The sequence below is a fragment of the Propithecus coquereli genome, unplaced genomic scaffold (genome assembly GCF_000956105.1).
Source record: "Propithecus coquereli isolate 6110/MARCELLA unplaced genomic scaffold, Pcoq_1.0 Scaffold44, whole genome shotgun sequence".
NCBI classification, from domain to species: Eukaryota; Metazoa; Chordata; class Mammalia; order Primates; family Indriidae; genus Propithecus; species Propithecus coquereli.
Genome location: NW_012150174.1, coordinates 10,466,824 through 10,481,598, shown reverse-complemented (window position 1 = coordinate 10,481,598; position 14,775 = coordinate 10,466,824). Strand labels below are relative to the sequence as shown.

Sequence of the window (14,775 nt, the reverse complement as noted above, 5' to 3'; positions counted from 1 at the left end):
GCAGAGAGTGAGACGCACAGGTTTTCCGCATCACCAGGTAGTCTCCACAGTCGTCCTCTATGGGCAGGAAGATCTCGGGGACCACGATCAAGATGCGGCGCTTAGGGGGTGGGTTGATGGTCCACGTACACTCGGTGTTGGCTGGGTAATTGCCTGGGTAGTTTGGGGATTCGATGTATCCAGTGAAATCTCCCAGCTCCCCTCCACATCTTCTGTCTGGAAAAGGAAATGGCATGAGTTACGAAGGCACAACGCTGTTGTCTCTCTGTCACGGCCGCCACTAGCTTGGCTGAGAACCGCAGCATCCCTGTTGCCATTGAGGAGCGGGGCATAGAAGTGACGCCATCTGGGAATGAGTCTGTCCTACAATGCCCAGGGCCCCCTTCGGGAGCCAAACCATGAACCCCCCATGAGGAGTCCACCCCTGAGTGCCTGAGGCACTATTTTCTCATTAGCCTGAAGGCGCTCACGGTCAGGGGCAGGCGTTTGTGAACAAAAGGATAAATCTAGCTTTCAGTATTTTGTCTACAAAGTCCGAGTGCCAGGGGAACCCACGACGCAGAACTTCCAGGTCCATTGAAATAGGAGAACAGAGCTTATTGCTCAGTGAAGAGTATTTGACATTTTCTTAGAGAATTTTGATGAAGATAAGACAGACATCTTTTCACTTTTCTCTCTGGTTAAGAACAATATTTTAATTTTAAGGGAGTAAGAAATTCCAGTTACCTATCTGTGGGTACGGGGCACGCTGGACACTCGCCTCTGGCGCCAAAGGCAAAGACTGCACGCGCATGCTCACGTGCGGGCACGCCCTCTCCGACCCCACCTCGCCATTCATCGCAGCCCCACGCACCCCAGAAATGTTACCCAGAGCTCTGGGGGCTCAGAAGCGAGAGAGACACAGTCCTGGCTCTCAGGGAGCTTATTATTTAATACTCTCAGGTAAACCTGTGCAAGGGAAGATGCGGAAGGGATTGCTTTTTTCCTCTTTAATTATAACTGGGATTTATTACTACTAGCAGAAAAAAATAAAGAGGTTTTTCTTCTTGAACGAAAAGAGGGGAAGGGAGAACTGTGGAGTGGAGAACTGCCTTCAAGCCTGAAGGGCTACCCTAGGATCTCGGCCATGTGGCTCCTAAGGGCCACCCAAGGGCCAGGTGGTGAGAAGACAAGGAAGCACATTCATCTTGGTATGAGGAAGAATTTTCTCTCTTATTTATTTATTCATTTTTATTTCCGCATATTATGGGGGTACAAATGTTTAGGTTACGTTGCCCTTGCCCTCCCTCCCCCCCTAGTCAGAGCTTCAAGCATGTCCATCCCCCAGATGGTGCGCATCGCACTCATTATGTATGTATATACCCGTCCCCTCCTCCACCCCATCTGCCCGACGCCCGATAAATGTTAGGAAGAATTTTCTAACACCGTGAACTTCCCCAAAGTCTCATTTACCAACAGACTAGGAGATGAGAGGTAGTGAGCTTCTTGTCACTGCAGGTATTCAAGAAGAGACTACATGGCTACTTATAAAGATATTGTTAAAAGGACTTCATTGGGATAGAGAGAAAACTAGATAACCTTCCAATCATAATATTTAAATGGTTCAGTGTCTCCCTCAATCCCAAGCATCTCCAGTTTGGGGAGGCCTCCTTGCCCCTCAGGATTGCTGTCTTAAAGACACTGAATTAGCTGTTTACTTTTGGCCTTTACTAACAAATTTTGATTATAATTTTGGTTATAAATAATGGTTTAAAAAAACCCAAACAGCGAGTCCTTAAATGTTATTTTCTTCTCCCTTCCTGAAAAACACAGATGAATCTCCTTAGTATGGCATTCGAGGCTTCCCCTCCTGGTCTGCCTGAGACTCCCTTCAGCACATTCTTTGCTGAGGTCCAGGGGCCTCTTCCCCAAAGGTCTTTTGCTTTCCTGAGTCTGTGCTCCCCCCGGCTGCTCTCTCAGGCATAAAGCTCTTTCTCCTGCTCTTCCTCCACCCTCTCCATCAAAACTTTCTCACACCCATCAGAAGCCTTTCCCCGTCTCTCCAGACTGAGTCAATTGCTCCTTCCTCTGCAATCCCACAGTCAGCGATGCTGACTTATCCTGCTTGGCATCAACCGAGTTCCCAGCAGAGTGCCTGGCACATAACAAGTCCTCAAACAATGCACGCTGAGCAAAGCTGGACTGAAATTATGTACCAGGGAGGAAATCAAGGCAAGTACAGCTTGTGAATGAGCCCTGAGAAGTATCCAGGATCAACATAACGGTGAGTAGCTCTGTAGGATCAAGCCGGGCTCTCCCTCCATGCTGATCTGCATGGCTGTGAGCTAGGCTAATGCCTATGGGGTTCTGAATGAACCTGGGATCCCTGCCCCCCTACCCCCTGCCCTGAGTTGGACCCAGACACTTGCCCTCTTAATTAAGACTGTGAGAAGCCTTAGAGGGAGACCTACTTTTACACTGGGTTATGTTTGTGGAGCCGTCAAAGTCAGTTGTAGTATTTCCTGGGCAGGAAACACAATTATTTTTTCCAAATTCTGGCTGGTATGTCCCCGCTGGGCAACGAATGCATCGGTGAGTGGTGGTGTTGTAGAAATGTCCAGGTGAACACTGAACTGTGGGGTCAGGGGAGGGTGAAAAGAACGGAAAAAAAAATTGTGTCAAATGCAGCACAAATGGTTTCAAAATTTGTGAAATAAACTATGCCCAAATGAGGTAGGGCTTTCCTACCAATCTGGGGCTAATCAACACTTAATACCCTAAATAGCCTGTTTGAGTGGGACTCGTGACACTGAGAAAAATAAAAAGGAACAAGATATGCGTTTATCTTCGAAGAGTTTATAGTTCACACAGAGTCAGGCATCAACGATCACAACTCAAGTCTTCATGCAGGGCACGTTCGTGAGTATTGAGTGGGTACAGAACCGAGGTTGGGTGTCGAGTTGGGCTCCCCGGGAAGAGGCAGGGAGTGTGGTCTGGAGAAGAGGTATAGGAGGGGGAAGCTCTAGGTCAGGGCACTGAGACGGAGGAGGGCTGGAGGGAAGGAGCGAGGGAGCCTCTGTACACAACTGGCTCATTAGTGCCTGATCACCCCTTGTCAGTCCTGTTTGAAGGGGCCGAGGCAGCTGGAGGAGACCTTGTCCAGGGATTCCGGTGCTCCCTGCACATCCTGCAGGGGTGGATGGAGCTGGGGACCTAAACCCCAGCCACTGGGCCCCCACATAGTGCACCTCTGGGCTGGGCTTGATTAGAGCTTCACTAGACTCCCGTGGTACTTAAAAGGGAAATTTAGTTCCAGAGAAAGGCAAGCTGCCAAGGGCTCACCTCTGGTTTCACAGTCCTGGAAGGAAGTAGCTCCCTGATGTTTGGTGGGGAGGCTTCCTCCACAGGGGAAGCAGGAAGTTCGGCCAGGTTCGGGCTGGAATGTGCCCAGGGCACAGAGCTGGCAAGGTGCAAAGCCATCTGCTGAATATTCACCAGGTTGGCACAGACCTGGGGGGACAATGGCCCTAGGTGAGCAAGGCCCCCCAGGCAGATCCTTTCCCACCACTCTCCAGATGAGAGCCAACGATGAACCCAACACGGTCTCTGCTCATAGGAAGCCCAAGTGAGTATGCATCCTCCGGGGCCCTTGAGATGTCACTTGTGCCTGCTGTCTAAACAATGACATCGGAGATGGGAGAAGTAGGAAGGGACAGAGAGCATCCTTACCTCCACATTCAGACACATTCCAAGCTTCTGGGGTCTTCAGGGTCCCAGGATTTTCTGGTCTTGGGCATGGTTCACAAGTGATTTGTCCTTCCTCGTTTTGGAAGGTTCCGTTTGGACAAAAAATGCAGCGTTCTTGTGCTCCATCGTAATACGTCCCAGCCCTGCAACTGACTAGCCAAAGGGGAAAATGATCTGGTCAGTGTGGGGACAGAGGCTGAGGAAGGATGATGTGAGTTCTAGAGATGAAGGTAAACGATGGCATTGACCACACTCTCCCCCATGCAGACTCCCTGAATACAAAGTGTGCACACTTCTGCACGCCATGATCCCTATCGCCTCTGTTGGACGTGTTTACAGGTCTGCCACTCCTTAGCCCACGAGCTCCTTGGGGGAAGGGATCATAGGCATCCTAATTATTTTTCTAGCTCAAGTACCTGATGGTTGAAGAGATATAAAAAATCCTGGCTCTCCCTACTTCACAGGGCTGTCAGAAGGATTATAACAGTGAAGATCATTCATTGAACATAGGTCTAGTGCTGGAAGCAATGAGAGGAGAGTGCTATTAATTCTGCCTGGTGGCAATCCATAAGGCTTCCAAGAGGATCTCACATTTGTGTCAAGCCTTGAAGGATGAATAGGATCTCCCGAGGTGGGAAAGGAGGCAGGTTGTAAAGATTCATACATGAAATATGGAAGGAGAGAGAAGAAAGAAAGGTTGGGGATAGACTGAAAAAGTTCTTGAGTGCCAGGCATTTGGATTTATTCTGCAGGTAAAGGATCCATCAAAAGGAGAGGAGCCAGGCGCAGTGGCGCATGCCTGTAGTCCCAGCAAATCGGGAGGCTGAGGTGGAAGGACTGCTTGAGCCCAGGAGTTCGAGGGCAGCCTGGGCAATACAGTGAGACCCTGTATCTAAAAAGAGAGAGAGAAAGAGAGAAAGGAGGGCAATATGACCAGAAGCTGTGCTTTGAAAAGCTGTCTCTGGTGGCTGGGTGGGGTGACTGGTGATCTCAAGAGTCTTACAAAATAGCACACTTCACATTTGTAATAAAATTAAAATGACAAAGAATAAACCCTGGTAAATGTCTCCTGAAAGATAAATAATAAAGAAATTCATAAACTGTGTGTGCTTCTGATTATATTTCTGGTGTTGTTAGTTAAATGTGGATTTATACCTTATTTTAGGGTATGAATAGGAAGTAAATGTATATTCAAACCTCATCTTCATAGCCACCAAAGTAGCCTTTCTAATTATAACTACTAACATTTGTTGAGTAGTTATAATACACTAGGCACCATGCCACAAACTTCACATACATTATTTCATTTATTTCTCAATATGACCCTAAGGATCTCTAGCTGTTATTAATAGCTCCATTTTCAGAAACAGAGACTTACAGAGGTTAATAATTTGGCCAAGTTCCCACAGCTAATTTGTGAAATACACCTGTGGTAAAATCAAGAACTTTTAGTTTAAGAAGGAAAAAGATTACTTAATAGAAGTGCAGACTTAAGCATAACTCAAGACTTTGCCAAGGATTCTCTATGGGGCTAGGAGAGTTTGATTGGAAAAAACACATTCTCTTTTATACTTAAGTTGCCAAGAAATAGAAAAAAAAAAATCACACAATAAAGTTAACTATTGTATATCTCAAATGTCTGTAAGGGGGCGAAATCTGTTTTCATTCCATTCTGTTATAGAAATGCAATTTGCATATATAATTCTTAGGGTTAAACATGGCAAAGTTTTCTGTCACTAGCAATAAAAATGTCTTTCCATTATCCATTCCATAATCCAAAAAAAAAAAAAATGAGGCTTTTGGATCATAGTAAGCCAAGATATGATACATTTCAAATATTATTTCTACAATTAAATGTAACCAGCCAAGAAAGTCTACCCTAATATCTTTTCTTTTTTTTGGTAGAAAAAGGATCTCACTATATTGCTCAGGCTGGTCTCGAACTCCTGAACACAAGCAATCCTCCCACCTCAGCCTCCCAAAATGCTAGGATTACAGGCATGAGCCACCACGCCTGGCCAAATATCTAAATCTTAATACTTTTTTATATTGTTTGGATTTTCTTTTATAATATTCGTGTATCATTTTAATACAATTTTAGATTTAAAAAAATTTAAAAATTAAAAGTGAACCAACTCTTGCTTTCTTGGCAAACATTATAATGAGTATGATACATAAATTTGTGGCAAACAGTCTATAATTCCAGACATTTTCCTCTAAATGCAGCCCTACTGGATAATGGTTTCCATAATCACTCTGGTTCCAGCCCATCTCCCAGCAAAAGCTGGGCTGAATTAGGTACTAGTAGTTCACCACGTTTTTATTTTACTCTGTGTCCCATCTGACTATCCCAGTGTCTATAGCAGGCCAGTAAATAAGAGAATAATTCTTCGTGGCTCCAACAAGCTGACCTGTCATGAAGACTGGCAGAAAGTAAATAAAACCAAGGCTGCCCACAGCCCCCTCTGCTCAAGCTGTTTCCATTTTGGGAAGAGTTGCTTTTATAACACTCATTCACCTATAGGGAGAGTGCCCATATGGTGACAATGATTCCAACAGCCCCATTAATCGTAACAGAGTCAGATCAGCACCGTCTGTGGCAGAAGACGGATCCCCTGTGCGTGTGGACAAAACCAGACCTGGTTCTCAGTGAACCGAGTAACTGGATGGGCTCCTGCTGCTGTCTGGGTGTCAACTCCTCCTTAGAACTATTTAACCCCCAAAGCCTTTTCAAGGTTACATTTTGAGAGGCCTTACAATATCCCACATCTGTTGCGATTTCTTAACTGATCAAAGGGCTGAGAAATGCCCCTCGGGCTGCCCTGTGGAAAAGAGGGCACCAGTTCTTTTTCCTGCCAGTGAAAGGCCCGCTTCACATAAACACACTCACATTGTCAGTCACAATTTCCATTTTCCTTCCGGAGAGAAAGACCTACAGAAATAATTCATGCCAAGCACCTTCCAAATAGATTTGTTTCTTTCACAAGGTGAAAATGAGCTAAACACTAAACAGTGACTGAAATGTCAAGAAGGAATGCTTGAAAGCAGCTCTTTGCAAATGCGCTGAAGATCTGGCCTGCAGAGACCCCAATCACACGTTCCAGTTGCTTCTCTCTTCTTGAGCAACCAGCTTGTTTTGCTACCCCAGACAAAGGAGTCAATTGCCCCCAAAACACTTGACTATCACAGCGAAGCTTTTGTGTGTCTTCAGTGACCATTAAAATCCCATTCTCAAATCCCACACAGCTGTTTTCTCTCCCTCTTAAGAAAAAAATACGAGAAAGCTTTTCTGATGCAAAAGGGAGAGACCAGCAGGATGAGGATTAATGGCGACAAGAGGCCTCAAGGCCCGGCCTCTTTTCAGCACTGTGGCCTTTGAGCATTTCAGGCTATGGACAAACACTATGGTCTCTCTGTGGCTAAGATGGTGAACCTAATAAAAGGGGTCACTCTCTAGCATTTCACTGCTTTCTTAAGGATCACGCCTTGACTTCTGAAGAAGAGCCACAAGCAGCCCACGCGGATTCCCAGGGTGTCCCGGGTCGCTGTTTTGTCCCAGCTCAGAGGCGATGGCACCCCAGGCAGTGCTGTGGCTTCAGGATCCTGGTTTGAACTCCCTTTATATGAGTGCCCCAGGATAACGGGGCAGGGCCTCCTTGGGCTGAGAGATTGATTTTTCTTTGGCCAGGTTTTTGGTGTGTGCTCAGGTTTGCTACTTGAAAACATTCGTATAGTTGGGGCAGAGAAATGAGCCCAGCTTGTTGCCTTCCTTGTTGGGTTCCCAAATGCACGCTATGTTCTTTTCATGCCTAGTTAACTGGAGCTGAAATTTCACTTCCTTTAGACTGTTTCTTTTGCTCTCAATTTAAATTTTTCCCCAAAGATTTTCCCTTTGCCCTCTTTTCTCATAATGTTATCAACTATCCTTGGGATTTCATCTGTTGTCCCATGAAGATGTATTTACTTATTCATTCAATAAATGCTTATTGAACACTGATTATGTGTTAAGTACTGTTCTAGGAGCTAGAGATATAGCAGAGAAGACGACAGAAATGGTGAACAGAACTAATGCGGTTCTCATTCTAGCAGAGAATATGGATAATAAATGAGCAAAGGAATAAATATATAACAGAATGCCAAGCAGTGGTATGATAAAGAAAAGGAAAACAGGGTAAGGGGTCAAAGAGGGTAGGGGTGGGGTGTGTATGTATGCTATTTTAGAAGTGTGGTCACGAAAGGCCTCCCTGAACAGAGACCAGAATAAAATGAGGGAAATAGCCTCACAATGGGATTGCCTAATAGTAAGAAGGCCAGTGTAGTAGGAAAGTAGCGAAAGCAGTAAGAGATGAATTTTAAAAAGCAAACAAGGCCCAGATTGTGTGGGTGCTGGAAAGCCATGGTAAGGAAACCAGGCCTTACTCAAAGTGTGTTGGGAGTTTTGAATGAGGGCAGTTTTAAATGGGGCAGTAGCACAATATGATTTATGTTTATATTAATAAAACAGGCCAGGCACAGTGGCTCATGCCTGTAATCCCTGCACCTTGGGAGGCCGAGGTGGGAGGATCACTTGAGCCCAGGAGTTTGAGGCTGCAGTGAGCTATGATGACACCACTGCACACCAGCCTGGGTGGCAGAGTGAGACCCTATTAAGAAGAGAAGGAAGGGAAGGGAAAGATGTTCTGGCTGCCATGTGGAGAACAAACTGAGGGCGGGCAAGGCTAAGGAGAACAATTCAGAGCCTATCACAATAGACTGAGCAGGAGATGCTGGTGGTTTGGAGCAGAGCAGTAATAATGGAGGGAGAGAAAAGTGGTTGGATTCAGGAAATAATCTGAAGGCAGAGCTGACAGGAGTTGCTCATGGACTAGATGAGGAGCGTGACCCAGAGAGAGAGGTCAACATGACTCTGAGGTTTTTGACTTGAGCAATTGGGTAAATAGAGGGGCCATTTACTGAGGTTTGAGTTGGGAGGGAGGGAGGAGGATAAAAGCTTTGGAAACGCGGAGCTGAGATGCATGTTGGCCATGCAAGCATTGACACTGAGAAGACACTGGTTACCTAGTGGCCTCTGAGGTAGAATACTACACCTCAGGGGTTTACAAGACAATCCAGGGAGTGTGGGAAGAACATTTTCATATCTATGTACATTAATTTTCACCTAAAAAAATAAGAAACAAAGCTCTACTGGTTTAGTGTATGGTGGAAGAGCAGCCCCTCCGCCGGTCCACATCTCCGTGAGTCACAGGACACATGCGGAGACGCAAGGTCACCAAGAGAGGAGAGTCGCGGCTTCCCACAGCTCTGGAGGTGCGGAGACACTGACTGATTCACTTCTGTCACTGTATTGAGAAGAATTACAGTTTAACTGTGCCTGGTTAAACAGATTCCCTGATTACATTATCTAGTTTTAACTAAACTAACCATCACAAAATAGAAAGCAGCTTTGAACGACTCCTGTGAAGAATACCTGGACTAAAGGTTGTATCCATGATGCAAGCACATGTGCGGAACAGGAAAGTGTCAGGGTGGACACATCTTCTACTCCTCGAATAGTGCTATCTGCGGGGGATGTGGTCCAAGGCCCCTGATGGAGGCCTGAAACCTCAGATAATACCAAACCCTATATGTACTGTGTTTTTTCCTATACATACATACCCATGATAAAATTTAATTTGAAAATTAGGCACAGTAAGAGATTAACAACAGTAACTAATAATGAAATGGAACAATTATAATCATACTCAGTAATAAAATTTATGTGAACGTGGCTCTGTCTCTCTCTCTCAAAATATCTCATTACACTGTACTCACCCTTCTTCTTGTGATCTGTCAATCTGATAACCAAGATGACTGCTAAGTGACTAACAGGTGGTAGTGTATGCAGCATGGATACACTGGAAAAAGGGATTGTTCACATCTGGGCGGGACAGAGTGAAATGGTGCAAGATTTCATTATGCTACTTAGAACGTCGCACAATTTAAAACTTATGAATTGTTTATATCTGGAATTTTTCATTTAAAATTTTTGGAATACAGGTGACTGAAAGTAACTGAAGCCATGGGAAAGCAAAACTGCAGATAAGGAGGGACTACTATACGAGCTCTTTGTCAGACCACATCATGAGACAGAAACAGTAATGATTTATTCAGATCTGATAAGGGTTCACCTAAAGCACTACCATTGAACAAAAAGACTATTTGAAAAATGAATTTACCACTATTATTGGTATAATAATACCACTATTATTAACAATGAACCTCACCAAATTGCAAAGATTCTACCTTAAGATGCTAACCAGTTATTTAAAAATTGTTTATTTAATCTTTATCTTGTTCTATCTTTTATGATGCATATATTAGCCAATAGTACAAGTATATAATTTGTAAGTAAACATTCATCAATTCAAATGTATTTTACTTTAAAAGAGAGAGAGTGTGTACATGTGATCTTAAACATTCAACATCCCTGGCATAGAGAAGTCCATAACTCAAACTAGAGGCAGAGCTGGAGAGGGCAGTTTGGGAGTCACCAGCATGTGGTGGTATTGAAGGCTACGGCCCTGGATGAGGTCACTGAGGAGAGTGTGAAGAGAGAGGAGGGGGGCAGGCTGAGCCCTGGGACACCTGATGTTTGGAGATCAGAAAGTAGGGGAGGAAGCAGCATTGAAAATGGAAAGGGCCTGGGCACGGTGGCTCATTCCTGTAATCCCAGTGCTTTGGAAGGCTGAGGCAAGAGGATCGCTTGAGCCCAGGAGTTCAAGGTCACAGTGAGCTATGATCACACCACTGGACTCCAGCCAGAGCAACAGAGTGAGACTCTATCTCTAAAAAAAAAAAAAAGAAAGAAAGAAGAAAGAAAAGAAAGAAAAAAAGGGAGAAAGGGAGGGAAGGAAGGAAGAAAAAGAAAGAAAAGAAAAGAAAAGAAAATATAAAGGGAGTAGCCAGCAAAGCAGGACAACCAGAACTGTGGTGTCCGAAACCCACGAGAAGAAAGGGATTCCAGGGGAGGGAAAGATGTATGCTGTGGGGGAGGATGCCTGCAAGGAGGAGCGGGAGTAGGCAACTGGAGTTGGAGGTCATTAGAAATCTTGGGAAAAGCAGTTTCGGTGGAAAGGTCAGGCATGAAAACCAGATTGAGGAGAAGATGGGCAGTACGGAGGCAAAGACAGCACAACTCCTTCACAGAGTTTTGTTCTACAGGAGACAAAGGAATGAGGCAGTATCTGGAGAGGAGCATGAAGGCAATGGAGGGTTTGTTTGGTTTTTAAGGTAGGAGGTGTGTGCTGTTGGAAACGATCTAGCAGAGAAGGAGCATTCTGAGAGGGGGAGCGGTCAGTGGGACAACAGCGGGAGCAGCATCCTTAAGAGGTCGAGAGGGAATGGGCTCCAGTGGGAGTGGAAGGCTTGGCTGGGCAGTGTGGGCTGTCCGTCCATTTTAACAGGAGGTGAGTCTGACATGTGTGGACAGACGCAGGACAGGAGAGCTGGTCTGGACATGGAGAGATGAAGTCTTTTCGCTAGACTCCCAGACGCCCACAGATACCTGTTTCTGGAAACTTCGTTGCAATTCAAATTCACCTTGTTCAAGGGGTGGGCTTTTCTCTCCCCTCTCTGGCTTTACTTTCTTTTTTCTTTGTCATTTTTTTTTTTTTTTTTTGGAGACAGGGTCTTGCTGTGTCACCCTGGCTAGAGTGCAGTAGTATCATCATAGCTCACTGCAACCTCCAACTTCCAGGCTCAAGTGATCCTCCTGCCTCAGCCTCCCGAGTAGCTGGAACTACAGGTATGAGCCACCGCACCTGCCTAATTTTTCTATTTTTTGTATAGATGGGGTCTCACTATGTTGCCCAGGCTGGTCTTGAAGTTCTGGTCTCAAGTGATCCTCCCACCTTAGCCACCGAAAGTGCTGGGATTACCTGTGGGAGCCACTGCACCCAATCAGGCTTTATTCTTTATAGATGGCACCTCCACACTCCCAGCCACCAAGGCTCCAAACCACAGCCGCCCTGGCCTCTCTCCTCACTGCCCCACCCTCAGCTGCAGCATCCTACAGTTGTGTCCCTTCTCTTATTCTTCATCCCCCTGACACTTACATCCCTTGGATCCTCGCCATCTCTTATTTGGATTACTGCAATAACCTTCCACGATTTCCCCCTCTGTTCCTCCCTGCCTCAGCTCTTTCTATCCAACCACCAAATTCACCTTTCCAAAGTGTTTCTCTTCACTCCCAGCACATCTCTCACTTTCTTTGACTCGATATCAGTCTTTAGCCTCCTTTGCTATATCTGAGTTTCATCCTTTCTCATGCTCTCTCAAGAGCCTATTTTTTCCCTGCTTCTCCTATAAATCTCTTCTGACTATTTCTTCCCCAATGATCCCATTCATCTAACTGTTCAACCGATGCCCCGGCGTTTTCTCAGTGCCTCCTGCATATGAAACAGGGCTGGTGAGATGAGGGACATATGGGAAGCAGGGGCCAGGATCAGAAACCTCCGAGCCCACCCCAACGCTTCCCTCTTCTCAGTCCCCAATCTGTGTCATCCCCAAATGCTGTTCCTCTGTCCTCCTAAATGTCTCTTTAACCCATTGCTTCTTCTCTAGCCACTAGTGCCTTCATGTTCTCAATACTGCATGTGACACATTTAAAAGCCCCCAAATTGATATTCCTGCCTCCTCCAATATAACCAGAGAAATCCTCCTATTATAGAATGTATGTATGACCTAGACGCTTCCTGATTAATTCCTCTAATGGCACCATGTGACCTAGAGATAAAGTTGAGGCTCCTTAGCAACATATTTGAGGTCTCCCACAACTTGGTTGTGCCTTCCCACTAGCCTAGTTACCCACCACATCTTACTTACTTACCAGGGAATACTGATATGCCCATGATGCCCTGTGCACCCTCTGTTCTTCCTCATTTCCCAATGTGATTCCTCCACCTGCATAGTCTTCCCTACATATATTTTGGTTATCAAATTTACAAAAATTAAAAGGATCAATGATAAATAATCCATTTAGTAAGGATGTGGGCAATAAATGCTCAAATACAACGTTGGAAGGAGTATACATTATTATGGTCTTTTTGGAGGGTAACTTGGCAATATCTATCGAAGCTTTAAATATGCATGTTCTTTGACCTGGCCATCATACCTGCACAATCTATCCTTCAGAAATATTGGCCATGTGCACAAAGAAGGATATTTATTATAGCACTGTTTGTAATTTAAAAATTTGGAATAACTTCAATGTCCACCAATAGCAGTAGAGCTAATAAATACTTGTGTCTTAAAACAAATACAGACTATGAAGCTGTAAAAGAAATTACGTTGCTCTCCGATTAGCATGGAAAGATGTCCTTGATCTACTCCATAGTTAAAAACAGCACATAGCACTATTCAAATTGTATTGATATATTTTTAAATATGCATCCTCTGTGCAGCCTTTGAAACTCAGCTCAGGCTTCCTCTCTTTGGGGAAGGCTTCTCTGACCCTTCCCTGGGAGGGCCAGATGCAACTTGAGGGATGGTGTCTTATTTATCCTGGGCTCCCCAGCACCCCCACAGAGCTGGCCCATGGAGGGTTCCCCATATGGGTGCAGTATAAGTAAGATGACCACAGGGCACAGGCTGTACCCAGGAGAGCTGAGTATTCAAATTGAGAGAGTTAAGAACATAGCCTCTTGAGTCAGATCTGGATTTGAATCCTGCCTCTGCCAGTTACTTGCTGGGTGACATTGGGGAAAATGCTTATCTCCCTATGCCTTAGTTTTCTTACCTATGAAAAGGTCATGAGTTAATATAGACTTACGGTGAGGATTAAATGAGATAATATAAGCAAAGTGCTTAGCACAGCGCTGAACAGTGTAAGTGTTCCATAAATGTCAACATTTTACTAAATTATGTTTTCAAACCTTTTTTAATGAATAGAATTTCTTATCCAGTCTATGTGTTAAATAATGGTCTAATACTGGTCTGTTGTGCTAATATAGACTTTATATTTTCCTCAATTTAAACAGAAAAGGAAATATCTACCTGTCCAATTACGAATAATTTCCCAATTGTGAAAGAATTAAGAAGAAAATGCCCAGCTCATTTCTGCCTCAAGCACTCTGCATTTGCTGGTCCCCCCACCATCAGAGTGCCCGCACCCACACCAGAGCCTGCACGTGGTCTCGCTCTACTTGCTCACGCCCCAAACGTCACTTGCTCTGACAGCCTCCCCTGACCACCCTACGAGAGTAACCCTTCCTCTGTTATTATCTTCATTAAACTTCTGAAGTTGTCGCTTTTCTTTACCTTTTTATTTCCATCTCCCTCTGTCAGAACGTGTACTTCATAAAAACTTTATTGCTCATTGTGTTCTCACTGCTTCATCCCAAGCACAGAGTGGACAGAGTGGGATCCTGATTAACACCGGTTGAATTGGTTTTTCTCAATGGCTGCAGAGGACAGCCACTGCTGTTAAAAACTGAATTCAACTTTCCTAGTCTCTCACAAACCCTGCACTAAAATACTTCCCAGTTTGCCAGTTGCCTGAATTGTGTCTTCTAAAACTCTCAGCAAGTTTTAAAAACAACCAAATATAAAAAATAGACATATTATCAAGTATATTTCTTAAATAACTTATCTTTTAGCTGGTATTATGAAAGTATAATGGCTGGAAATCCATGTCACGTATAATTTTTCTCAAGACACGAAGGACTTTATGAAGTACTATGGAGCTTAAGGAATTTGTTCCTTGGAGAATATACTCACTTTTTTGTTTCTGTCTTGCTAAAATTGATCACAGATGGTGCAAAGGTCACTAGCAGAGCAGGCTGTCCCCAAAGTCCCCAAATGCCAAATTAATGAGACTTTACTAAGTAAAAATGACAATAAGAAAGAAAATCTACAGTTGGTCAAAAGTGATTACTTTCTTTGGTGTAACTTGGGGCTTTAAAATTTATTTTTTAAAAATGACATTGAAAAGACAAATAGTTCATTGGAAAAATAGGCAAAGAACCTGGATATTCTCGGAAGAAATCCAAATAACCACAGACATAGGACAGC

The 14,775-nt window shown here is 44.5% G+C and overlaps 1 protein-coding gene across 1 annotated transcript in view; it reads right to left on the bottom strand.

Moving 5' to 3' along the window:
• Positions 1-14,775, bottom strand: part of SCUBE2 (signal peptide, CUB domain, EGF-like 2) — a 64,580-nt gene that overhangs the window by 6,738 nt on the left and 43,067 nt on the right. The window contains exons 17-20 of the mRNA XM_012654442.1: positions 3,709-3,879; positions 3,322-3,489; positions 2,451-2,612; positions 19-216 (exon numbers count right to left, since the gene is read on the bottom strand). Coding sequence (XP_012509896.1) covers positions 19-216; positions 2,451-2,612; positions 3,322-3,489; positions 3,709-3,879 — 699 coding nt within the window. The remainder of the gene's footprint in view (positions 1-18; positions 217-2,450; positions 2,613-3,321; positions 3,490-3,708; positions 3,880-14,775) is intronic.